Source organism: Trichogramma pretiosum, unplaced genomic scaffold, assembly GCF_000599845.2.
Source record: "Trichogramma pretiosum strain Unisexual culture from Peru unplaced genomic scaffold, Tpre_2.0 scaffold116, whole genome shotgun sequence".
Lineage (NCBI taxonomy): Eukaryota > Metazoa > Arthropoda > Insecta > Hymenoptera > Trichogrammatidae > Trichogramma > Trichogramma pretiosum.
Genome location: NW_019641661.1, coordinates 215,775 through 241,509, shown reverse-complemented (window position 1 = coordinate 241,509; position 25,735 = coordinate 215,775). Strand labels below are relative to the sequence as shown.

The 25,735-nt window shown below is 38.6% G+C and overlaps 1 protein-coding gene across 1 annotated transcript in view; it reads right to left on the bottom strand.

The window, feature by feature from the left end:
* The window catches only part of LOC106648904 (disintegrin and metalloproteinase domain-containing protein 11), a 225,584-nt gene that overhangs the window by 137,980 nt on the left and 61,869 nt on the right, over positions 1 to 25,735 (bottom strand). Inside the window, exons 4-7 of the mRNA XM_023460222.1 lie at positions 23,344 to 23,403; positions 19,792 to 19,871; positions 9,414 to 9,483; positions 3,834 to 3,980 (exon numbers count right to left, since the gene is read on the bottom strand). Of these exons, the coding sequence (XP_023315990.1) occupies positions 3,834 to 3,980; positions 9,414 to 9,483; positions 19,792 to 19,871; positions 23,344 to 23,403 (357 nt within the window). The remainder of the gene's footprint in view (positions 1 to 3,833; positions 3,981 to 9,413; positions 9,484 to 19,791; positions 19,872 to 23,343; positions 23,404 to 25,735) is intronic.

The window sequence follows — 25,735 nt, the reverse complement described above, 5'->3', positions numbered from 1 at the left end:
TGGGAACCTGACCACATTGTTTTTAGTTTAATATGATTAAGATATGATTTCGATAGGAAATTTTTTCAGCGTTTTGATGGTCGTATCAGATTTTCCAAAATATTCAATTTTTATGAGAAAAAATCAAAAACTAACCAAAAAGTCAATTTTTCCGTTCTGAATTTTTCGAAATATTTAGCCCTCAATGTTTGATGGCAATTTTCTCAGTAAAAATTAGATATTTCGGAAAATCTGATACAACTATCAAGAAACTGAGAAAATCTCCTATCGAATGCAGTAGTCAGTCAATTTTTTTTAGATGAGTTTTGATAATTTTTCACCCATTTAAAAATTGAGTGAATTGTCGTATTTACGCGAAAACATGCCTTTTTGGGCTCTAAAACACAAAAGTAGCAAGAAAAAAATTACCTATCTTTAAATTTCATGTTCACGCGTTTTTTAGCTTCCTAAAACTTTCAAAAACAATACCCCATATTCACAATGTGTGTCAAAAGAAATATATTTTTTTCCGTTTTTAGGCAAAAAATTTAAAATTAAATTCCGGAATCGCTCATGTAGCAAGCTAAGATCGCTCTGAATGATCGGTGGTGCAAGATGGGGACGCATGCAGCAGTGCATCTCGTTTGAGTGGAGGGGCATGCAGTGGTCTAGTCCTGTAGATAACAACAGGTTTGGACTGGACATTCGTTGGCCCGCGGGGAAGCTTCATAGTTGATCTGACCGTCGCCAGCAACACATTCTCCAGGAAAGTCTAGTCCTAGCAGTAGAGCTTTTACTGGTAGCAATCACCGGACTATAGGTCCGCTCATCAAGGAACTGACGCTCCTTGGTTGGCCGACATAGATAGAACGCCCGTACATTGGACAACAACTACTTCGCTGAGATGATCTCAGGCGTTGAGGTTCAGTCACCTTTCCCAGAAGACATGGTGAACGAACTTGAATCAAGCCTATCGAGGGCCTGCGGCACTTTCACGTCGAAAAGAGATGGCCACTGGTCCATGAGTCAGACTACTGGTCAGACTACTGGTCAGACTTCTTGTGAAACGACAGCATTGCGAATTGTCAGCAGACTTTTTTCCGAGCATGCAGCCGCGTCGATAAAGCCATTCACCGAGAGCAGTTTGCCAAGGCTCACAAGCGTCTACGTGATGTAATAAAAACCAGCAAGCGCGTGTGGTGGCAGATGCTTTGCGACGAGACAGATCACAACTTATGGAATAATCCATACCGTATGGTCATGTCCTACCTAAAGGGCCCAAGAAGTATGTCTCCAGGCGAACCGGAGCACGTGCGACCGGAGGTCTCTACACTCTGCAAAAGTTGTAGCCTCTCCGATCAATCTGCTTGAGCAAACAGAGGCCAATCTGATCCCTGAGGTTAAAATTGAGGAGCTTCGTGAGGCGTGCCAAAAGGTGCGTGATCGGGCAGCTCCTGGTCTAGATGGTATTTCAAACGTGGCTCTTAAGGCCACCTTGAGTGTATGTTCCAATACCTTTCGCCGTATTTTCCCGATCTGCCTCAGAGAGGGATGTTTCCCGGCACGCTGGAAGTGTCAAAGATTTCTCCTGATATTAAAGTCAGATAAGCCAGCCTCAGAGCCTCGTCGTACAACCCATTGTGTATGTTAGACACCGAGGGCAAAATCCTGGAAAGGATCATTGTTGGTCGTCTGGAAACTTACATTGACGGCGCTTCTGGATGAGCAAACTCATAGTCAGGTTTACGGCAAGGGCGGTCAACTATCGACGCCATACAGAAAATGCTCGACAACGCCGAAGTGGCCGTCAGCGGTAAGAGATACCACCATGGCACACCTTGCCAGCCAGCAGGTATTTGCGTCTGTCTTCGAGCTCCAACTTTACTGTATGCGACCTTTTGCCGCCGCACAGCGAGCTAATATGCTCGATGAGCTTTCAGTTGAGGCCCTGTACATTTGTTCAATAACAACTCAGTTATCGTCCTAGATTCGGAGCCTCAGTGAACTCATTCCACAAAGTGATACACAAAGTGCGATATGATGAGCTGCCGATGAGCGCACCAGTCAACCTTGAGACTATAGCTACATTGCTCGGAGCACTGAATCAGCCTCAAATGCTTCAGCAAGTTGTGCGTGTCCATGAGAGGCTGCCGTAACGTCAACCAACATATGCTAAGGCGAACTTCGTGAGGCATAGGGCACTTGTGGTACGTTACTCTTGCTCATCTTGGCGTTATGAAGCCGTATGTTATGCTTTTAAAGCGACGATTGTAGCATAGGCAGAACTCTCCAGAGATGAAGTTGCAAGTACACTGACGGTAACACTTTAACTACCTGAAAATGTGTGGCGCCGATCCTTTAGCCACTCACGTGAATCGCACTTCCTTACTCCTGTGCGGCGTGGTTTTACGAGTTATATTCGCCCATCATGGGAAGCACCACTTGCCCTGCTACGATCTATGGCCTGATTAGATGGCATGACATCACTAGCTTCTTTTGACGACGCTCATCTTACTCAGAATCACATATCCAGTGACTGTGGAGTCTACGGAGTCAGAAATAGAAGATCAAAGTCTCTCTCATCTTGATTATCGACCATTCCGCATACCGTTGACCCGCTGCCCTCCATCTCAAGTTTAGATCAAGATTTCAATCTGCCCTGAGAGACGATAAGCGTACTACTGGACATTAGCTGAGTCGATCAAAATGTGACCATGATTAACTAGACATCTGCACAGTTGTACCACACGTAGACGTTTTGCTCGACCTACATCCTTCAGTCATCACCGATATACTTTGAAATTACTACTAAAATCACCTTGTATCTTACTTAAATATTACGTAAGCCATACTTGTAATCTTTTATAATTGCCATTACTATCTTGCTACTACTATTACTATTGTTATTACTATTACTTCTATGTATATTGACATTCTCTCGAGCCCGATTGCAACTCTGAGCAATACTTTGCACAAACTCTTAACCTCACGCACTTTCACAACAACAACAAGAATTGCAAATTTCGCGGCGAAAAATTTTTACTCTGCAACTAGCTTTTGCTTCGTCAGGCCAGACACGTGCAAAAAACTTTGCACAGCAGCTTCCTCCGTCTTAGACTTGTGCGTGCCCACGTCCACGAGACGACGGCAGTCCTTCTGCAGTCGCATCTCGCCAAATTGTTATGCTGGTGTTGACAGGTGAGAGTCTGCTGGCTCGCTATGTTTATTGCGTTTTGTGCTTTTGGCCTCAGCTTTGCCGCCCCTATGATAACCAATTCGCTTCTTGATTGAACCTGAATTCATATCGAAAGATATGATTTTAGATGACGTTGGATATGTCATTATTATCTCGTGACTAACCTAACTAGGTGATACAGTGTAATTTTGCGTTTGTTTGTGTTTCACTCGGATCATGTGCAAGGGTTCCTGTACGTAGGCAGCGACTGCGTCCGACTGGATCCCAGGTCACGAAATAGACAATAACTAGACACCTAATTAACAAAATCACACCCCCACGATCATAATTAAATAATCGTTTGCACCTGCAACCTATGACAAAAGCCTTCATGCTAGAACAGTGATTTTACTTCTTCAAGGAGGTTTTCATGGTAACTGGGACATGATTTCAAATATTCCAGAATGAAAATACTTTGAAAAGTGTTAAAAAAATATTTTTCTCTTTTCAGTATAGAATTTTTTCATATTTTCTCATCAATTTTCTCATCCAACAAAATTTACGTACCTTTCCGTCTTCAATGTTTTTTCCTCTGTTTTTATCATAAAAACCGGTGATTTACTTATGTAATAAATTAATATAATAAATTTCAATCTACTAAAAAAAAACTTTTACTGACCGACATATCTCCTCCATAAAATGGATGAATAACAAATGTTTCATTTCCCAGATGTATAACACCACTCACACCATTACAAGTATGAAATGCAGCAGTAGCTCCTGGATAATCTTTTATCGTTCCATGGTAGTAGCAGTGTTCTATTTCCTGTACAATGAAAAAACGAGTTTTTTTAAAAATAACCTTATATACTTTCAATATACTTTTTATAAACAAATTTTTATATTAACTGAAATACAACCAGGTTCAAATTCATGGGGCATGAAGCCTCAGCTCTTAACTTTGTAGATAGATCGATGAGATCAGTACGATAAAAAAACTTCGTAAAATACAATGAAAAATTTTAATTTTTACTAAATGAACGAATATATATTTTTAGTGTTATCAGTATACAGGAATCCCTCCGTATTCGCAATCAACTGGGGCTGCAAGAAGACCACTAATAACAAAATCTGCAAAGAATGAGGTATTTTATTTTATCGCCGCTGCTTATGACTAATAACTAACCTTAACAAAATACCGTGAAAAAAAACACATCTCGTTGGATGCCGTGAAAAAAACACACCTGATTGAAAAGCCGCGAAAAAAACACACTTCTTCAAAGACCAAGATATTTTCGACGTGATTCGTTAAATCTTGATTCGATGAGATGTGTTTTTCATAACTGCATTTTGATGAGATGTGTTTTTCTTCACAGCATCCGACGAGGTGCATTTAGTTTCAAGGCATTTTATAAAAAGGTTTTTTTTCATAGCGTTTTTACTCCGTTTTTACTCATAAGTAATGGCCCTATCCCTAACTATATAATCATAGGGTCTGACTTTTAAAAAAAACCTAGGCGTATGAAAATATTTCCGCATACAAAAATTTTATGAAAAACTCAGTTCAATAAAAGATTGATATTTTCTCGTATAATTTGATCTATGAAATTTCCAAAAAAAATTTCGTGTCAGAAATTTCTAAAATGATCTTATAAACGAAATTGTCTGGAAGCTTTTTTGTGTAAAAAAATGCCCATATTGATTTATAACTCGCTGCGCTCGGGCCCTAAACTACGCCGTGCCAAAAAGTGTTATTTATAGCCCTTGTATCGAAATAGTAATTTTCGATACAAGTGCCATAAGTAACACTTTTTGGCACGGCGTAGTTTAGGGCCCGAGCGCAGCGAGGGTCCTAATAGCTGGGCCGAAAAGTGTCCCCTATGGCCCGAGTATCGAACAACGTTTTATAGTACTGTGCAAAGTTCACATTTATGCCCCCTTTTCCGATGCATAAGTCGCACTTTCTGGTAGCGCGAAGTGAGGTTAGCGCACGAGCGTATGCGAGTGTGATGCGAACGCAGCGGTGCCAGAATGTGCGACTTATGCCACCGAAAAGCGTGCCATAGATGTGAACTTATGCCACGCAGTGCTATAAACTACTATTATGCAACAAGTCTCCAAAATGCGTTTTTGCGCAAAGTGTATGCACGAGTATTGACTACGCCGGCACAAAAAGAGACACGAGTGACGGCTATGCCGGCACGAGTGGCTTGTTTTGAGCACATTGTGCGGAAAAAGCTGGGCACGAGTTGCATACAAAATTATATGCAATAGAATGCGAAAAGTGCATAAATGACAAGCATGAAATTTCACAAAGTACTCGAAATTTTACCGCACACCAGTGTCCAAAAACGCTTTTTGCACACTAAAAAATGTGCAAAAAAGGCATCTTACAAACAGACTTTAGTATTGAGCATCATATGTGTCAATAAATCATGGTTTTCTCGAATTTTCCTCGATTTTTGACTCATATTAAGCTCACTTTAGTATTAAGCATCATATGTGTCAAAAAGACATGGTTTTTCTCTAATTTTTCTTGATTCTTCAGAAAGAAGAGAAGTTTAGGCCATATCGTTGGATACGAACATGTTTATTTTTGTCTTTGAGACTGATTTTTAATAATTTAGGGAGTTTGAGGTTATCAATATGATTTTTGACATCGAATTTGAATTCCTCATCAAATTTTACGTGACAAATCATTAAATAACATTATTCAATAATTTTTTTCATATTTACCCTTGGGAAGTAGAATAAAATATGAAAAATCAAATCAAAAAGAGGGGGGGGGGGGACAGTTGATATAGCCCATATACGTATAAATTTCTCAAAAATCTTTTTTACAATCTAATCATTCACAAAGGTCCTTTGAAGAGTAATTTGGCAGTGCCACAAGGAATATATTCTTTTATCAAAAGAACAAAAATTTATACACATTTTTTACATTTTCCTCAGATTTGAAAAAACTCCCACGCGCAATAAGTATTCCGGTTCCGGATTTTGCCGGTTAATAAGTACCCTTCACTGAGATCAGCGAAAAGGGAACGCCACGTTGCTAAACGGCGCTATCATCGGTCCGAAGCTTGTGTCAATCCTTCGTCTCTGTTACAGCAGCTCACATTGGATCTTTCTACCGCAGCGATCGGACGCGAACGGCCATTGCCTTTGTTCATTCAAACCAGACTGGATCATCTAAAGAAAGTGGAGATATCACTGAACATTATTTATCGTATTCGTGATGGGCGTATTTACAACATAAGCAACTCTAACGGTAGAGTCCTGTGAGTACTTAAAATAACAGTATTTATTGTGTAACGTAATTATGTTTAAAACCTATTTCGCGTCCCATTTCATATCGTGAAACAATCGGTTTTTTTACATTTTCCTCGGTTCATTTTCAACTTCGTGTTTATCGCAACGGTTAATTTTTATTTAAATTATTGCTCGTTGTCTAATTGTTTAAAACTCATCGTGCTGACAGTATTGTGCACAATTTTGCCAAGAGTGAACACTTCGAAAATCAATGCCTACGAGTATGCCTTTGTCGAAATTGTACAGAGTGCCGACGCCACGAGTAAGTCTCGCGCGGTTCAGTTGTTATTGTATAAAGTTACGCTGCCTCCTTGAATTCTATAAACTCGCGCTGCTCTTTCTTTTCTTTGACGAATTCCCCAATTGCATTTTTATTTTCAGCTACTTGCGATGTAGAAATATCAGATCAGGCTGTAGAGCTACAGCGCGCGTTTATTGAAAATAGCTCTTCGAGAGGCTTTCGATGAAAGAGTGTACTTAATCGGGTACTTTTTTCACTTTTTGCGCTGCCTAAATGGAAAGATTCACCGCTTGGGCTTGTCCGATTATGTAAAAAATGATGTTGAAGCCAACAGATTTCTTCGCCAATGCAGCGCATACAAGGCATTCAGCAAGACGAAGACAATAAAAGCGAGCTTCAGCTCCCCAAGAAATTGAAGCAGAGCCCTAGCTATCCCAAGAAGCTAAAACTGTGCCTCAGATGCCCCCAGAAGTTGGAACTGAGCCTTCACAGACTGATGCTCCAAAACCAGAAAATTCTACTTTAAAAATATTCAAAGCAAAGAAACGGACCGCTGCAGCTTTGGAACATCAAGCTAAGCGAATGAAAATACGCTCAAACAATAAACAAAAGCCCATAACGGTCGGTGATTGTGTTATAGTACCTATATCAGATGTTGACAAAGCAAAATCTGATTTAAGAAATATTATTGCTATTGTCTTGGAAAAAAAAAACGGCTTATTTAAATTTGGTACCAAATATGGAATTATTAACAAGATGTATACAAGGTACATTCTACATTCTACATTCTATATTTCTATTTTACATTCCATATTTTTCCTTTTTTATTTACAATCTTCTTTTTTTTAAGATCGGAATTAGATATATGTCAGCAACAATTTTTGAATCTAACTGCAAAGAAACAATCAACTTCTGGGGGCCAAGACTTCTTCAAATGTACTAGTAAAAAAAACTGTTCTACTAGAATTTGCATTTGTAAAAAAAATAATGTTTTTTGTAACTCAAAATGCCACAATAGCACAACTTCTCGAAATAAGTAAATAATTACACAGCCACACAAAAAAAAAAATTTTCAAATCCAGCGACCACCTGGTGGACTCTTTGTTTATGGGGTCGCTGAATCCGAATCTGTCGGTTTTTCAAGGTTGGCTCATTTTAGGGGTCATTTGAAGGTCAAATAACGGGAAAGTGGTAAAAAATCTGAAAAAATTCATACATGGGTTTTTGGGGATGCTGAATCCAAATCCAAGGTCCGATGACTTTCAGGAGGTCACCTTTAAGGTCATTTGAAGGTCACAAGAATTCAGTAAAAATATCCGAAAAAATCACACTTATGTTTTGAGGGTCGCTCAATCTGAATCAGAGGTCATTTTGACTGTATCAGGTCATGTAAAGGTCATTTGAAGGTCATTTGAAGGTCAGATCACGAAAAAAGCTTAAAAAAATCTGAAAATACTCATTCATAGGTTTTTAAGGATGCTGAATTCAAATCTGAAGTCAGATGACAGATATGAAGTCACCTTCGAGGTCATTTCAATGAAAAATTAATACAAGAAAGAAAAATATTCAGAAAATATTTGTAATTTTGCATGCGGTTTTTGTCTTTTGTTTTCGTAACGCATCTATTATTCTTCAAACGATCAACGTAATGGTTGTCGTTTGGGTTTTTTGCCTCTCTTATTTTGACAGTCTCTCTCTTCAACATCCAGCAATCACCGCAAATCCTATCTACCTTGATATTGCTGCTCCATATGTTTTATGTCTTGATGGAACCATTCTCCTTGCTCGTCGCCAAAATCTCCATAGTTTTCTGGGGACTAATATGAATAGCTATACAGAGAATACAGTTTATAAAACATATTACATTCTATTTCCCCAAAATGTCATGATGAATGCTATAAATATTGAGAATCTATTTTTTCTCATAAATCCGATAAAAAATTGAAACAAGAAATATTAGATGGACCATGGTACATGGGTAAGCTTCAAAAATTTTCAAGGTAATCACAGAAGCGATGATAGAAAAATTTTAATATCAATGATGATAAAACATTTCGACAAAATGGAATGTAATATTTCTTATAAACTGTATCCCTACCTATACGTAGGTACCTATACGTACCCATACCTATACGTAGATTAGCTCCCAGAAGACTGTGGAGATTATAGCGACGGGCAAGGAAAATAGTTCCATCAAGACATAAAATATATGGAGCAGCGATATCAAGGTAGATGGGATGTTGCGATGATGGCTGATTACTGCTGAATGTAGAAAAGAAAGAGCCAACATAGAAGAACTGAACGAAAACAGCAACCTTTACGCCAATCGTTTGAAGAAAAAAAGGTGCATTACAAAAGAAAAAAGTAAAAAATCATGCAAAAAACCTTGATCTTGATAATAGAATATCTGAATTCCTCAGCTCCAAAAACCTATACACAATCTTTTTCTGTTATTTTATCGCGTTCACTTGGTAACCCTTGACATGACCTTTAAATGACCACCAATTGACCTTAAAATGGCTAGGTATAGTCAAAATGAACAATGATTGAGATTCAGCAACCCTCAAAATAAGAATCTGATTTTTTTTGATTTTTATATTGAATTCTCTATGTCCTAAAATCATAGTCATTTCAGCTTTGGCCGAGGCTGACTTTACCGAGACTTGACTGTAAAATATAAATTTGATATTACATAATTTGATATTTTACCTGTTTTGATACTTGTTCTGCATCATTTGTAAGATAATCTTTTTGTACCAAATTTGGAGCAAGTAATTGCCTGCAAATAACACAGAAGAAATTGCATGAAATAACAAGTATTTTATATATTTTACACATATTTCTACCACTACAAAATGCCATTAAAACTCCTTTTTGCTTATGTCTTGTCCGCAAGTGCGTACCTGTTATCAGTGTGGAAAATGTAACATGTTGACAGGGGATGGTCTCTCTGCGTTAAAGTGAGAAAGACGGACATATTGATGTGTGCGCGAGAATAGGTGTTGTAGACGAATTAAATAATAAACAGGATCGTAGCGTGGCAAAATTGTGACGCGAAAATATAAAGTAAATAATATGTATTGAAAGAGGGGTATTTCGTAACGCATTACTGTGGGGTAATTCATTAATGTTTGATGGAAAATAAAATCAGAGCTTCCCGCCCTTTTCTCTTACACCTTCAATCATCGCCGGCGACTGAGCTCACGGACATCTACAACTACAGAAATATATAATATGCATTCCTCAGTATAAGAGGTTGAAGGTGCAGTAGTCCCCGTCTACTCAGTACGTCACGGCAGCGGCTGTGTGTCGACGCTCATGCCTTGTAACGTCTATGCAGCGTTGTGTAACTCTGTCTCTCTCGCGCGCGCTGTGCGTATTTGTGCGAGTTGCTCGGTCAAACAAAAACGCATGTAATATGACCTATGCTTCGTGCAGACAACAAAATTTGACTGGTTTTGTTCTATTAAATCGAATTTCTTATCACAAAATGTTATTCGGGAATCACTAGCATAGCTGGAGCTATGATACAAATAAAGCCGAGTAATTTGGCAACTGCACTTGAAACCGATTTTAATCGGTTCAAACCCAAGGTATGCATCAGTTAAAAGCCCAGGTTATTACCAGACTCGAATGCGTTATAAAAAAAAAAATTTTAAATGAGTGAGCGTAGGAGAACACCAGGGACAATGCTGATCTTCAAGCCAACGACCACGTCGGGGACAATTAAAAAAAGCAATTGAAATAAGCAGCTTGTACATACCATATTACTTGATTTTATTTGTATCGTAGCTCCGCGGCTATGCCAGTGATACCCTGAATAACATGGCTACTGTGGAGTAGGGTGTCCCTTAGTTCCCGAATTTCAGAAAATCGATTTCCCTGGACTTTTTTCGTTAGGTAACCATGAAAAAATAAGTTTCCAATAGTTTTGGGATTTCCATTAGTTTCCATTAGGGTTTCCAGTCTTTTCGGGGCATTATTTTGCCTTATTTTACTGTAAAAAAGTTTTTTTTTTTCGAGTTTCTCGATGATTTTTCAGTAATAAAAAAACGTCAGAAAACGCGAAATGAAAAATAAATTAACATACCAAGTATAGGAAAAAATATTATTAAAACGAATGTATTTTTTGAAGGAAGTAACCGTTGAAAATCCAATTGCACCATTCGAAAAAAGAGGAAAAATTCTTTCGAAAGCACAAATAAAAATTTGTTCGTTTTTTTTCACCGATATGAATCTAAAAATCCTAAAGGCGATTACAGGCACTATATAGAAGTATTCTATATGGCCGAAAACTATTGGAAACTTATTTTTTCATGGTTACCTAACAAAAAAAGTCCAGGGAAATCGATTTTCTGAAATTCGGGAACTAAGGGACACCCTACTGTGGAGGCACCCATAATACAACAATTTTATTTATGTATTCGTACGCTCCATTGAATTCTCAACAAATGTCTGTATGTACCAAGTGTGTATGTGTGTGTGACATTAAATTTGTTGGTTGGGAACAATCATAATTATTAAACTGTGACAAATATCGAGATAAGGTTGGGCTTATTTTGTAAGATATGTGGGCCGAAAGAAGCGTCAAACGATTATTTAAGAATTCATTAATTAAAAAAAAATTAGTTCACAATTTCTATAAATTTTATCAAATTTTATTAAATTTTGCACTGTTTTAATTTTTTGTTGATCCAAAACTAAAAAAACTGGCAGTTGTTGAAAAAATACTATAAACATTGAAACAATTTATAAACTTTTATAAACTTATAATAGTTTCTTTAAACTTTTATTAATTTTCATTAGAGTCTCAAATCCAAATGTTTATATTCATTAATAGAAGTTACTATAAGTTTATAAAAGATTTTTAAAGTTCATAGTATTTTATAGCAAACGACAATTTACGATAGGGATTCCAGTAATTAAAGGGAGCAGATATGAGACCAAACCAAACAAATATAACTCAAGTTTAAAGAAATGGTAGTTTTAAAAAAATGAAGATCAATTCTAAAATTCAATAGATAAAGTTTTAAAAAGGTTTTAATTGTGTACAGCTGATAAGCGCTGCTAATGCTAAAAAAACATCGAAAAAATATGACAATATTAGATTTTTGTCGTTTTTCTAACGGTTTGTGTCATTTTACTCGCATTAAAGCCGTCGTAACCCCCATAATAAGTTATTTAGCTTTCAAGAGTACAAAATAACCTTTGATTTGGTTATATTAAGAACATTTTATGACAAGCAGGACCAAAGATATAGTAAAAAAACGTTTCTCGAAAAATCGAGAAAAAAAGATAAGTTTTTGCTTTCAGTTTTGTTCATTTGAAAAACATTAAACTCACTTTAATCCATATTCTTAGTTGTACAGTTTTGAAGAGCTGAAAATTTCCTTTAATTTGGTCAATTGAAAAACATTATAAGTCACACAGAACCGGAGATACTGCTGTATGAAGTTTCATGAAAAATCCATGTATGAAATCTAGTTCATCAATGGTTTACACATTTAACATTAAGTTTTTCGTAAATCTTTATATAGCTGTATCTCCGGTTTCATATGGAATATTTTTTAAGTAACCAAATTAAAGGTTGTTTTCTGCACTTTAAAGCTGTACAACTGTAAATATAGATTAAAGTGAGTTTAATATGTTTCAAATGAACAAACCCCCAAAAAGCATCAATATTAAATAGCGGCAATAATGGTTTGATGCAGTTTAAGAGAAGAGGACATTTCACTAGAGTAGGAGTTAGGATTTTCGTTTGAACGTTTTCATATTCAGTGGTTTACATACATTCGAACACTTACTACAGAATTTGGAGATATTTTTTGGCAAACCCATATGCTCTTCAAGCACACTGTAAGCAGGCGCGGTGGCAGCTGAATCTTCATTCATCCTTTTGTGTTGTGAAGACCACACGTTTTCTTTGTACAATCGAGAAATATTTTCGTTTCACAAGATGGGTAAAAGAAAGAATGATGACAAGGGTCATCGCAGAGATAAAAAACATCGACGTCATCGTCACAAGAAGCGACGTAAGTTCGTTTTTTGTCTGTTACAGATCTATTTACTACAATCAATCGAGCGCGTTTAGGTCAGCCGATTGAGAGGTTATGATGCTTATGCATAGCCAGGGGCTATCCGCAATTAAGCTGTGAACAAGAGCACCTTGAGCAGTTTCGCAAACGATCGGATTATTTGTACAGCCTGGGGCTATGGGATCCAAAGAAACCTACACTCAGCCGAAGGCTAAGTGTAAGCGGGCAGGCTTACGTGCCGCGGATTGTAGGTCAAGCGAATGATCTGCACAGCCTAGGGCTGTTTTGCACACAATGACGAATAGTAGAACATAACCTAACTGAACATCCATTTCACACAGGTCATGCGCCATCACCATCCTCAACTTCTTCGCCCAATAGCGAGTACCAGGGCTGTCGCCAGGTTTAGTGAACGATCTGGACGGCGTGACAGCCGCGAACGATCGACAAGACATCGCGCTAAGAAGGGCAGAACACGCTCTCGCGAGCGATCTTCTGAGCGTAGGCCTGGAAAAGATCACGACGCAAAGTCTGATAAGGCAAATGAGGATAAGGCAGAGGAAACATCCGATAGCCGATCATATAGCCGATCTTGAATCAAGGAAAGAGCAACAAGAGATCGAGTACGGACTCAATGATACAATTTTTGCGGAAATTAGCAAGGATTTTGGTCAACCCGGAGTTGACATGTTTGCTAGTCGCGCCAACGTCAAATTCCATAAATACGTATGTTATATATGTAATGTTTTTAGTCTAATTAATTAATATTGTATGCCTGTGTTATTATTCCTAGCTATAAATAGCTGACTTGTATGTTATGTTTTGTTATTATTGTCGAGCCTCTCGAGCAGCGAGACGAGAGCACGCGTATATTAAATAAAGTAAATATAATAACTCGGAATACTTGAACAGTCTTTGGCGATTTCCGTCAACTAGAACCTTCCCTGGCACAGCGATACTTAACAATTCAGAAGTGGGATTCTGATCAAGTATTCAAAAAGAGAGGACGAACCCCGAGAAGAAACCTGCTCCAAACGCAGTTTTCGGAGGAGCAGCGACTTTTGGTGCGTTCCAACGCGGATTAACGAACGAACAACCGAATTGGCGATCTTTCCAGCGATCTCAACGACCGAGTTCGTTGAACGGCTCAATGGGCAGAGGCCAAAGCTCGAGGCAAGCGTCAACGACCGACAGGCGTCCAGGGTCAGGAGCGAGCAGTGACATGAGTCTCGACGTGAGTGCGAACACGAGCTCAGGTCAAAATCACCGATACGAACCCCCACCACTGCGGGTGGACAACACGAGCGGAGAGTCACGAACGTTGGAAACGCTAGTGATTACGATGATCGAGGAAAATCGTCGCCGAGACCAACAGAGAGACGCGATGATGGAGCGATTATTCACGCAACTCAGTATGAACACGACGGCTCCGCGTGGAAATACAGCGCCAGCGGCCACACCGGAGGCACCGGCGCAGAGCTATCAAGTGATGCCGGACCTCACGAAAAATATAGAAAATTTCACGGGCGACGAATCACCTTCCGAGGCTAGAGAGTGGATCTCGAATATCGAGAGCATGCTGTTGCTTCATCATTGGCCCGAGGAATTTGCCTTGGAGACCGCGCGCATGCATTTGGTGCGAGGTGCGCGCGATTGGTTTTCGGCGCGTCGCCGTCTTGTGGATACATGGCTGAAGTTCAAAGAGGCCTTCCAAACGACGTACGTGCGTCAAGATTCGACGGTTTGTCGATGGAAAAGAATGGCCGAGCGCACGCAGCAAAAGGACGAGTCACTACAGCAATATTTCCATAACAAGGTGAAACTGTGCGCTGATCTACGCCTTAATACACAAGAAACAAAGGAACAAGTCCTGGTGGGCTTATGGTCCAAGGACCTTTTCAATGCCATGTCAGCAAGAGCACATGCCGATGTAGACGCGCTTCTACACGATATGCTGGACTATGAATACCGAGTAGGCCAACGGCAAGAGCGGATCCGATCAAGCAATTCGTCAGCGAACCCAAGAGGTCAACAAAGCGGTGTCGAGACGAGGACAAATGGCGACAAGAGCAGCCGGAATACGAGCGTAAGACCCCAAAGGCAGCCGTCGAGAAATGAGAAAGGTGAACCGCGCTGCTTCAACTGTCAGGCGTACGGACACTTTTCCAAAGATTGCACACAGCCTCGAAAGGAACCATACTGCGTTGGCTGTAAAACAGCGGGACACTACAAAAAGGATTGTCAAAACGCGGTGAATGAAATCTCAAACGGGCGCGAAGAAACTTCTAGATCAACCGCAGTAAAATATTACAAAACAGCCTTGATCAACAATAAGGAAATGAGCTCGTTCATCGATCCAGGAAGCGCTGCGTGTATCATGGGCATCAACGCAGCCGTCGTCAATCAAANAGAATTTTACATCCGTTGCGTCATCAATTAGTACTTTTTTTCTTAGATGATATCTTCATAGCTGGAAAATCGTGGGACGATTTAAAACCCAAGCTGGTCTCGGTGTTCGAAGCATTGCGTGGCGCGGGTTTAACGATTAACTTGAAAAAGTGCCAATTTTTGAAAGACTTAGTAATTTATTTGGGCTTCGAAATATCCGCGAAGGGTATTAAACCGGGTCAAAACAAAGTAGACGCGATCGCTAAGTTTCCGGTACCTAGGAATGTACACGAGATCAGGCGGTTCCTGGGTCTGACCGGCTTTTTCAGGCGATTTGTACCGAGATATGCCGAAGTAGCAGCACCATTAAATGATCTACTTAAGACAAATCGAGCATTCATTTGGGACGAAAATGTCAGAAAGGCTTTCGAGCTCCTTCGCGATAAGTTGGTTGAACGTCCCATATTACAGCCGTTTAGCCCGAGTAAATATACCGAACTACATACGGATGCGAGCGCGCGTGGTTTAGCCGGTATGCTGTTACAGGGCGATTCAAGCAAAGACTTACGTCTGGTGTACGCGATAAGTCGAAGCACGAGTGAGGCCGAACGTTTTTATCACTCTAGTAAATTAGAGCTTCTCGCAATTGTGTGGGCTGTCTCGAGACTGCGTACGTTATTAATTAACATTAAATTTAGAATTGTAACCGATTGCCAAGCCTTGGTATATATGAACGCGCACCGCACGAAAAATGCTCAAATTGTCCGATGGCATCACTTATTGAGCGAGTTTAATTATGAAATTGTTCATCGCGAGGGTGCGAAGCTTGCGCATGTCGATGCTTTGAGTCGCGCCCCGGTCGAGAATCAGGCAAGTACGGACAAGGAGGGCAGACTCGAGGAAGCGATCGCGAGCGTAAACATTGTCAATTATGTGTCTGTGCGAAACGACAACACGGGCGTCGAGCTCGGCGTATTTACAATCATTCGTGAAAGCGACGAGATTTTAGCGTTCCAATACAAAGACGAGGAGATTGCCGCTAAACGCGATATTTTAGCGAAACCGCGCAATGAACGTTCACGAATGGAAAAAGAAATGGTGAAGGATTTAGTCATCACGGACGGCATTTTATATAAAAATCACAACGAAAAATTATGTTACGTTGTACCTCGATCGATGCGTAAAAGTTTAGTGGTGCGGTTTCATGATTATGGCGGTCATCAGGGAGTAGAACGCACGCTCGAGTCGATGTCGCGTAAATATTACTTTCGTGGTATGCGTAGATATGTCAAACAGCACGTTTACTCTTGCTTCCAATGTTTAGCTGCGAAGACGCGCCCCGGTAGACAGAGCGGCGAGTTACACCCTATTCCGCCCGGCAATCGAATGTGGATCACGTGGGTCCCTTTGTAAGGTCAAGCGGCGGAAATAGAGTTGTGTTTGTATTGATTGACAATCTCACCAAATTTGTTATACTCACTGCGATGAAGGGTACGCGAGCGTCAACGGTGATTAAAGCGATGGAGAACTTTGTATGCGATTTCGGAGCGCCGAAGCGAATTATCTCTGATCGTGGCCCATGCTTTATGTCCGCTAGTTTTAAGGAATTTTGTGATAAGCACGGTATAAAATTTAGCCCGACTTCGCCAAGGCATCCTCAAGCGAACGGCCAGTGCGAACGTGTCAATGCCACACTAATACCATTGATGCAAGCTGCCCTCGAAAAACCAGATGCTACCGACTGGGACGTCAAATTGAAACAAATTCAGCGCGATTTGAATCAGTCGTACAATGCCAGCACGGGAAAGAGTCCCTTTGAATTGTTGTATGGTTACGTGCCTAGCCACGATGAAGGGCCCTTACGCGATTTGGTTGAGAAGGAAGAGCGGTATGATGCGAATCATTCAAACCGTCATGTCGAGACTTCGACAAAAATCCTCGAAGCACAAGCTAAAATGAAGCAACGCTACGATCTTAATCGCAATGTGACATGTAAATATAACGTAGGTGATTTAGTCTTTTTCAAGGTAAATCCTACACACACGGGCGATTCAACCAAACTTCAATACAAAAATCGTGGACCTTTGGTAATAACTGAAGTATTGCCAAGCGATTCATACCGCATAGCCGAATTGAACACAAAAAAAGCGAACCGTTACTGTTCAACAGCTCACATAACTCAACTGAAGCTTTGGACGCCTCCAGTTGACCAGTACGATGACGGCGAAGACTCGTCTAGCGACGAAGAGGAGAGTGGCGTTGCGTTAAGGCGGTCGAGTCGTTTACAAGCGCAAAAGAAAATGTAATTAGTTCTAATCGTTATGCGTCTCGAAGCATGCCAATGATGGGAGGTGCGTCCTCAAGCTCATTTTAATCAAACATGTATTTGAAATAAAATAATAAAAATAAGAAAATTGGCGATTGAAAGTGTAGCCTGGACTTGAGGGCCCACCTCGCATCTCGCTTTTCTCTGGTGATGCTGTAGGATGTTGATCGAGGACGATCTACAATAGGATGGCCGTGTTATATATGTAATGTTTTTAGTCTAATTAATTAATATTGTATGCCTGTGTTATTATTCCTAGCTATAAATAGCTGACTTGTATGTTATGTTTTGTTATTATTGTCGAGCCTCTCGAGCAGCGAGACGAGAGCACGCGTATATTAAATAAAGTAAATATAATAACTCGGAATACTTGAACAGTCTTTGGCGATTTCCGTCAACTAGAACCTTCCCTGGCACAGCGCTATTTAACACGTATCCTGGAAAAAATATCCAGGATCCATGTCTGTAGACGCGTTTACAATTAAGTGGGACAAATTTTTCTTTTACGCATTTCTACCCTACGCTTTAATGTTAAAGGGGCTTTCAAAAATAAAGCATGAAAAGATTACAGGTATTATTATAGTGGCTCCCCATTGGCCATCTCAACCCTAGTACCCACTGCTAAATGATATGCTTGTATCCAAAACGAAAATTTTTAAACCACGTTATAATATGCAAAAATCTCTCCACTGAGCTCAACATCCACTTTGGCGTCAACTAAATTTAGTGGCAGGAATCGCGTCAGGCAAACATTTGCCTTAAAAGGCATGTCAGAAAATGCCATTGACCCCATGTTTGCTTCCATTACCAAATTTTCTCTTCGTCAGTACGAGGGCGCATGAAGAAATGGTTCGATTATTGTGATAACAAAAAAATCGACTCACTATCCGTCAACATTTTGGAAACTCAACAATTTCTGACGGATCTATTTAAAAAAGGAGCCTCGTACGGGTTAATCAACACTTATAAATCTGCCATATCATTTATTTTTGACCAAGAATTAGTCGCGCAAGAAGCGTCTATAAAGCGGCTGAGTGAGGGCACCTGTAAACTGCGTCCCCCGCAGCGCCGATACAAGTGTATGTGGGATCTACAAATTGTTTTAGACCTATTTATAGGTTGGCCTTCGAATGAAGATATTTCTACGGAAAGCCTTGCATCAAAATTGGCAACGCTGCTAGTGCTCACTAATGGCCACAGAATTCAAACACTGTCTTTAATAGATGTACAAAACTTTTCACGATTAGATGACAGTTTTGTCATAAAGATACCGTCCGACATTAAAACATCGGGTCTGAGTCGTACGCAACCAGCCTTGAGGCTGCTATTCTTTGAAAATAAAAAAATCTGCGTTGCAAAAGCTTTAGAAGATTATATGTCCGTACTCAAGCTTTACGCTGACCAGAAAATGTTTTATTTCTATCCTACAAAAAACCTTACAAGGCAGTTATTTCACAATTGATCAACAGGTGGATAAAGAAACGCTGAAGATGAGTGGCATCAAAACAAATTTTTTCTCATTATACAGTACAAGACACTCGTATACCTCAGCTGCCAAAAGATTAGGAGTTAACATAGATTTAATAAAATCCACTGCAGGCCGGACCGATAAATCGTGTTCTTTTGCCAAGTTTTAAGATCTACCGATCGCATCTGATGAAAATAGTTTCGCTAACGCTATGCTTAATCAAAAAAAAAAAAACAGTAATTAACTCTGTGACTGTAGCTGCAACAGCAGATTGATTATCTTATTCCTCGATGTTCTCTTATATTAATTTTTTCATATAATAAATAAGAAAAAATAAAAAATTGCCGGAACTCATCTCTAACTTTTAACATCTACAATGTGATTTCGAGGAAGAGGCTCGGAGTATAATTGAACGACTAAACGAACTTACCTGTAAGTGACGTTCTAACCTAATTATACGAAGAGCCTCTTCCGAAAAGATCAAACCCACCCTTTCCAGCTAAATCTAGCCCAAATAAAGTTACGGCATTATATTAATTTGAAAAATGAAGATTCAGCTGCCACCGCGCCTGCTACGGCAGGCCACCAAGCGGAGAAAATATGTTATTCTTTGAACGTATTTGTAACTACAATGTGATCTCTTCAGAAGAGGCTCTTCGTATAATTATGATAGAACGTCACTTACAGGTAAGTTCGTTTAATCGTTCAATTTGTTATTACTGCCTAAACCGATCGCTTAGAGAATTCTAAAAAATCAATTACTCCGTTATAATTTTTTATTCAAACAATCCTCATCCTTTTAGTTTTTTTTTTGTTTTCGGAATTTATTTTATATTGTGAATGTTGTAAAAGTATCATAAAGTTTCTTACGTATTTAGCTCCAAATCCAGACGAAACTTGTGATTAAAAGCTTTAATTAGCAACGAAGTTCGATGAAAATGTTTTCCAGCCTGAAAATATGAAATTATAAATAAATATTTCAAATTATTTGCTTCCTTTATTAATAAAATATAATGTTAATAGCATGAAAATATTTATTTTGAATCATGTTTTTGAAACGTTCAATGAATCAGAAGAATAAGTAACTTGTGACACATAAAATAAAAAGTTGGCTCAAACTGCCCTTATTGAGTTGAGTTTAAAAATGTAATGACCATGGCCCACTTCCAAAAACTTCTACCAAAATAATAATTGGAATCGAATATCAGAAAGCACTGTGATAAACTGTTTTATGTGATAACTGTGTAATTAAAGAGATTGATAATCAAAATGTAAAAATACTCTCTGATGCTCAAATTTTGGAAGCATAACAAACTTTGGAAAATTGAGTTAACCATTTGTCAACAAATTTTAAAGTTCAATATAAATATGAAAATTTTATTTATAATTCGATTAAAAAGAAATAAGAAATAAAAAAGATTAATGATTATTTTAAATGAATATGTAATTTTTTAGTATGTCTTAATGTTTGAGAATTGTTTAAACAATTAATTATTAAAAGGATGGTTGCATGGGTAGGTCGCACAATGACTGCTTGAATGCATGAAATTTTTTGGTTTTCACAATTTTCTTTATTTCACACTTCACCACTATGATAAAACAATCATTGTATTGTTCACTTTGAAAGAATTTAATTTACAAGAATATGAGTTTAAGAAATTGTATTAATTTTTCATTGAGTCGCGATGAGCAGTCCAACTGAGAGCACCGAGATGTCAACTTGAGCGGAGCACGAGACAGAGTAATCGGAGCAAGACGAAAAGCAAGGTTATATTAATCCTCTCGTCCTCTGCGTGAGCTGCCGGAAGTGAGCGGTGCTGAGAATCTCGTGAGCTTATACATGGCTTGAGCGTAACCTCACTTTTCCTCGCAGTGACTCCGTGCTTTGGTCAAATTGCGCCAGTGAGTGAAAGGACTCTACAGAGTCTGAAGAAGGCATTATTGGTCTTCTTCAGCACCTGTGTAGGCTCTTTACCTGATGTTTTGCGCCGAGATGAGCCGATCCAATGAGTTGAGCAATGACGCAATGCCGCGTGAGTAGTCGTCGATGAGTGGCCTGTGTTGATTTTCGTGTCCCACCTGGGTTGAGAGCAGCAGATGTGGACAGTTGAGCAGTCGTAGATTATGTTGAAGTTGTCTGGATGAACTGACTTCGACGTTGAGGGTAATTTGGAGCACGAGTCACACGCGAGAGGCGAGGTTAAAACGAGCTAGCAAAAAGTCGAGGTATCTCGAGGAGCGCGAGGTGCACAAGAGAGCCAAAACTCACGTGTCCGTCGCGAAGAACGCGCTGCACGTAGATTCGCGGCAGGCACGAGACGCTACGCCATCTCTGAGCGCGCAGCAATAACTCGCGCGGCCCGACACTGCACGTGAGCTTGAACGTGCCCACGGCCGTTGATCAACACTGTTCGAGAAATTTCTCGAACACTTAGTATTTATTCTCTTATTTTTAATATCTCCATGAAATTAAAAGTTACTTTTAAGAAATACTGCTTAATGCGATCATCCGCTTATTTTAATCAAAGTTTCGTTGCTCTATGTGATCCCATTAAGCGGATTGCACTGTATTTTATATTTGATGTTTTTCAATTATTTGTTATACCCTGCATCGGAGCCATAAAAGGCCCCCCAATCCCCCAATCCTATTAATAAACAAATTAATCAATATTTTTATCAAGTTGATTCTAATAAAGGTTATTACGATACTTTAACAACTTTCAATCAATTACTGGGACTCCTAAAGACAAATCTCTTTATGTCAAGCGATCATTTTCTTTAAAGTCAAATTTAATAGTTCGATAAAAATGTGCTTGCTTTTGGGAATCCTGGTAAGTGATTGAAAAGAGTTAGCATTTTGTAATAATCTATACAAGAATCAACTTGATAAAAATCAAAATTTTGCATAACCACTGTATTATCGGCACCATAGAGTAGGCAACTAACAATAACTCCAATTTCTACTGCATCAACGCACCTAGTGAAAGCATCCCTTGTGGCTGTAAAGTCTGGATACTTGTTTGTGACTGGACACAGATGTGCGTTAAGTGCATCTTGAAACTTTCTCTTGAAGTTCGGGTTAGTATTGTTCAACAGTGTTATGTTTTCTGCGACTCCGATTCTCGATTTTAATCGGCTATCGACAGATAGAGTGCGGTCAGCGGCAATGGGCAATGGGGAAGAAAAAATCATTAGACACACTGCACTCAAGTTTAATAAAGAAAAATATACTCGCGTATTTATTGTTAATTTTGGGGATTATAAGTGTTTGCAAGCGTCGCTCGCAAGTTAAGTCGTATCTCGAGGTCTTGCCTCTCTCAGCGTCACAACCGAACTAAATGCTCGCGATCACAAGAGTTCGCGCTGGACGCCAGTCGCGACAAAGCAATTTTTCGGAGCACTTACACACACATACACTGCCTTGCGGCCGACACCCGATTCAACACACGCAAACAAACAGGGTATGCAACAGTTATATTTTGTGTTTCATTACGTTCATGATTATGCATTTCACGTCACTTGAGGTCAGAGCAGGTTTAGATGGATACTAAGGGTGGGATGGTACTCTTTTATGACTTTAAGTCTTGCGATTTAGATCAGCAGAAAGCAGCAGATCAAAATGCGCAAAATGAGCACGATGGAGAACAGCCGTAGTATTCAAATTCTTACGAAATGTGACAATCGCACTTGTATTATTAGTTATTTCACTCACAGTTCACTGGTCCAACTCATTGACCGTGCACAGGTCTTCCACGATCAGTAATAAAATTTGTTACAGCACCGCATTTTATCTTCAACTTTTTATTTATGTTTTTTCTTTTAATACTCGAGATATTACACCCGATAATGTACACTTTTAAAACATATTAAGTTTTATAACTACTACTTCGGGTGAAGTAATCAAATCACTTGCACAACTTCGAAGAATACGTGTATGATGCAGATAATTAAAAAAAATGAAAAATTGTTAAGCTCAAGTTTTTATTTAGAGAAACCTATGGGTCATCATCTTATTCAAGATTGTGACTATAACTATTGATGTTATGAAGAAGTATGCATTACCTAGAAACTAAAACTGAAATATTTTTCTCTGAAAATTAAGTAAGAGAAATAAGATTTGGAAGAAATAAGAAACATAAGATAAATGCAAAAAACTCAACAATTTATAAAGCAAAATATCTAAAAAAAGACTCACGGAAATGACTGTACCTCAGTGAAGTATCAAAATTTTGGTTTTTAAAAAAATTTATTTAAACAAAAGGATTTCTGCCCAAATCACTTACAATCTTTCACGTATCTGAGAACTAGCTTGTGTTTTCTAAAAAGGAATAATCTTTTATCGTAAAGAACTGTAGAACTACTAATTGAGAATTTAGAATGATTTGAATTTTGTAAGAACAAATATCTGATTATCATACTTACTTTTGACCTCATTTTTGAATTCCCATAAGTATTTTCAATGTAACTTCCTTTCTGGGGAAACTGAAAAGTAAAAATACAATCATTCAGTTGTCATTTGGCTTAAAACAAATTTTAATTTAAAGAATGTTTGTATTTGGAGCAGTAATTATTACTTTTTATTTTTATTAATATTGTAACGAAGTTATGTCAGCACGCACAGGGTCGGACGATAATCCTTTCTCCACCTTATTTTATAAATTTCTCTAGTAGAGAGAGAGAGAGAGAGAGAGAGAGAGAGAGAGAGAGATAGAGAGAGAGATTGATTGATTGATTAGTGTATTTATTGGGGCCCTGAGGTATAACCACATGGGGCCCAACGGCAATTTACAGAGACAGTTTGGTCAGTAAAACATTTTAACAGCAAGTATAACAGAAGCAAAGGAATATTAACATTTGTACAAATCAGTCTAGAACGTAGATGGTAGTAGTCATAGCAGCAAGTGTGCCACTGTTTCACAGTTCTTGGCACTAAGTATCTCTCAATTTTGAGGGTAAACAGAGGAGCAAGTATTAGAGAGTAGTAGAGCAAGTAGTAGAGAGAGAGAGAGACTACCAGGAGCCTAATATAATATCAGCGCGTTGGCATTATTATTTACGTGCGCCGAAATATGTGTATTTGCATGCGTAACACGCAAGAGAATGCGATGCTCGTTAAGGGGAGTCATGCACCAATTCACTCCTCTTTTTCATTTTTTTGATATAAACCAGAGTTCAATGTCAATTTACATTTTCAATATAAAATTGACATCTTTGAGCCCTAAAAAATGTGAAAAAATTGCAGAATAGGCCTTTGCATCTAAAAATAGCTCATTTTTGCTATTTTAGCCTTTCGGCACTATGCGCAAGGTTCAGATCAGAGTTTTTGAGGTGGGAGTTCCTGTTAGGTCTCAAAATCTTCAGAAAAGTATCCTTTATGGGTTGAGTTTTGTGGAATTTTGATTTAGACCTTCATATCAGTTCTATTATTCAATATGTGCTGAAAAACATTGATAAATTTTTTTTATATCTTGCTTTTTTCACATCTGTTGGCATACAAACTTTTTTATAACTCTAATCAAAATTCCACAAAACTCAGCCCATAAAGGATACTTTTCTCAAGATTTTGAGACCTATCAGGAACTCCCACCTCAAAAACTGTGATCTGAGCCTTGCGCACAGTACCGTAAGGCTAAAATAGCAAAAATGAGCTATTTTTAGATGCAAAGGCCTATTCTGCAATTTTTTGCTTCCTCATAGAGGAAGCTTTGTGATGGGCTCCATTTCGGCTTTTTTATAGAGTAATCGTAGGGTATATTTAATGATATTTCTATATACTAGATCGAATTTCTGACACATGTTGGTATGTATGTGTGTGTGTGTGTGTGTGTGTGTGCGGCTGTATGTCTGTGTAGAGTGATTCCTCGATAACGGTAGCACGTATCGTGACGGGGTTTGGCTTATTTTGTTCGTTATTATGTAAGGATGAAGCCAGAAAATTGTATTTAGCGATAAAGGAAGAAAAAAAAATTTTTTTTCGATTTTTAAAAATTTTTGGAAATTTTTTTATGTCTGTGTAGAGTGATTCCTCGATAACGGTAGCACGTATCGTGACGGGGGAGGGCTTTTTTTGTTCGTTATGATGTAAGGATGAAGCCAGAAAATTGTATTTAGCGATAAACGAAGAAAAAAAATTTTTTTTTCGATTTTTAAAAATTTTTTTTTACGGGAAAAATTTTTTTTGCGGGAAATTGTCGTTTTCTTCCTTTTGCTCCCTCATATAGGAAGTTTTGTGATGGGATACATTTAGGCTTTCGTATATAATTATCGTAGGATATATTTAATGATATTTCTATATACTAGATCGAATTTTTGACACATTTTGGAATGTATGTGGGTGTATGCGGCTGTATGGCTGTGTAGAGTGATTCCTTGATAACGGTAGCACGTATCGTGACGGGGGAGGGCTTATTTTTTTCGTTATGACATAGGGACGAAGCCAGAAAAATTCATTTATCGATAAACGTAACGTTTTTTTTTCTATTTAAGAAAAAAATTTTTTTTTTTTTGCATTGTTTGTTTGAGATACCCGATAAAGCTGAGAGGCGCTTTCGTTTCGCTTTCGTAATTAGAAAGATGATATTAATATTTTCAAATTATTTTTAAGTTAAAAAAAAAGTATGAGGAAGCTACTTGCCAATACATTGGCAGCGGTTTTTCACATTTTTTAGGAATCAAAGGTGTCAATTTTATGTTGAAAATGTAGATTGACATTCAACTGTGATTTATATAAAAAAAATGACAAAGAGGAGTGAATTAGTGTATGACTCCCCTCAAGCGAGCGAGAGCATCAGCGACAATTGAGCCGAGTGGGATT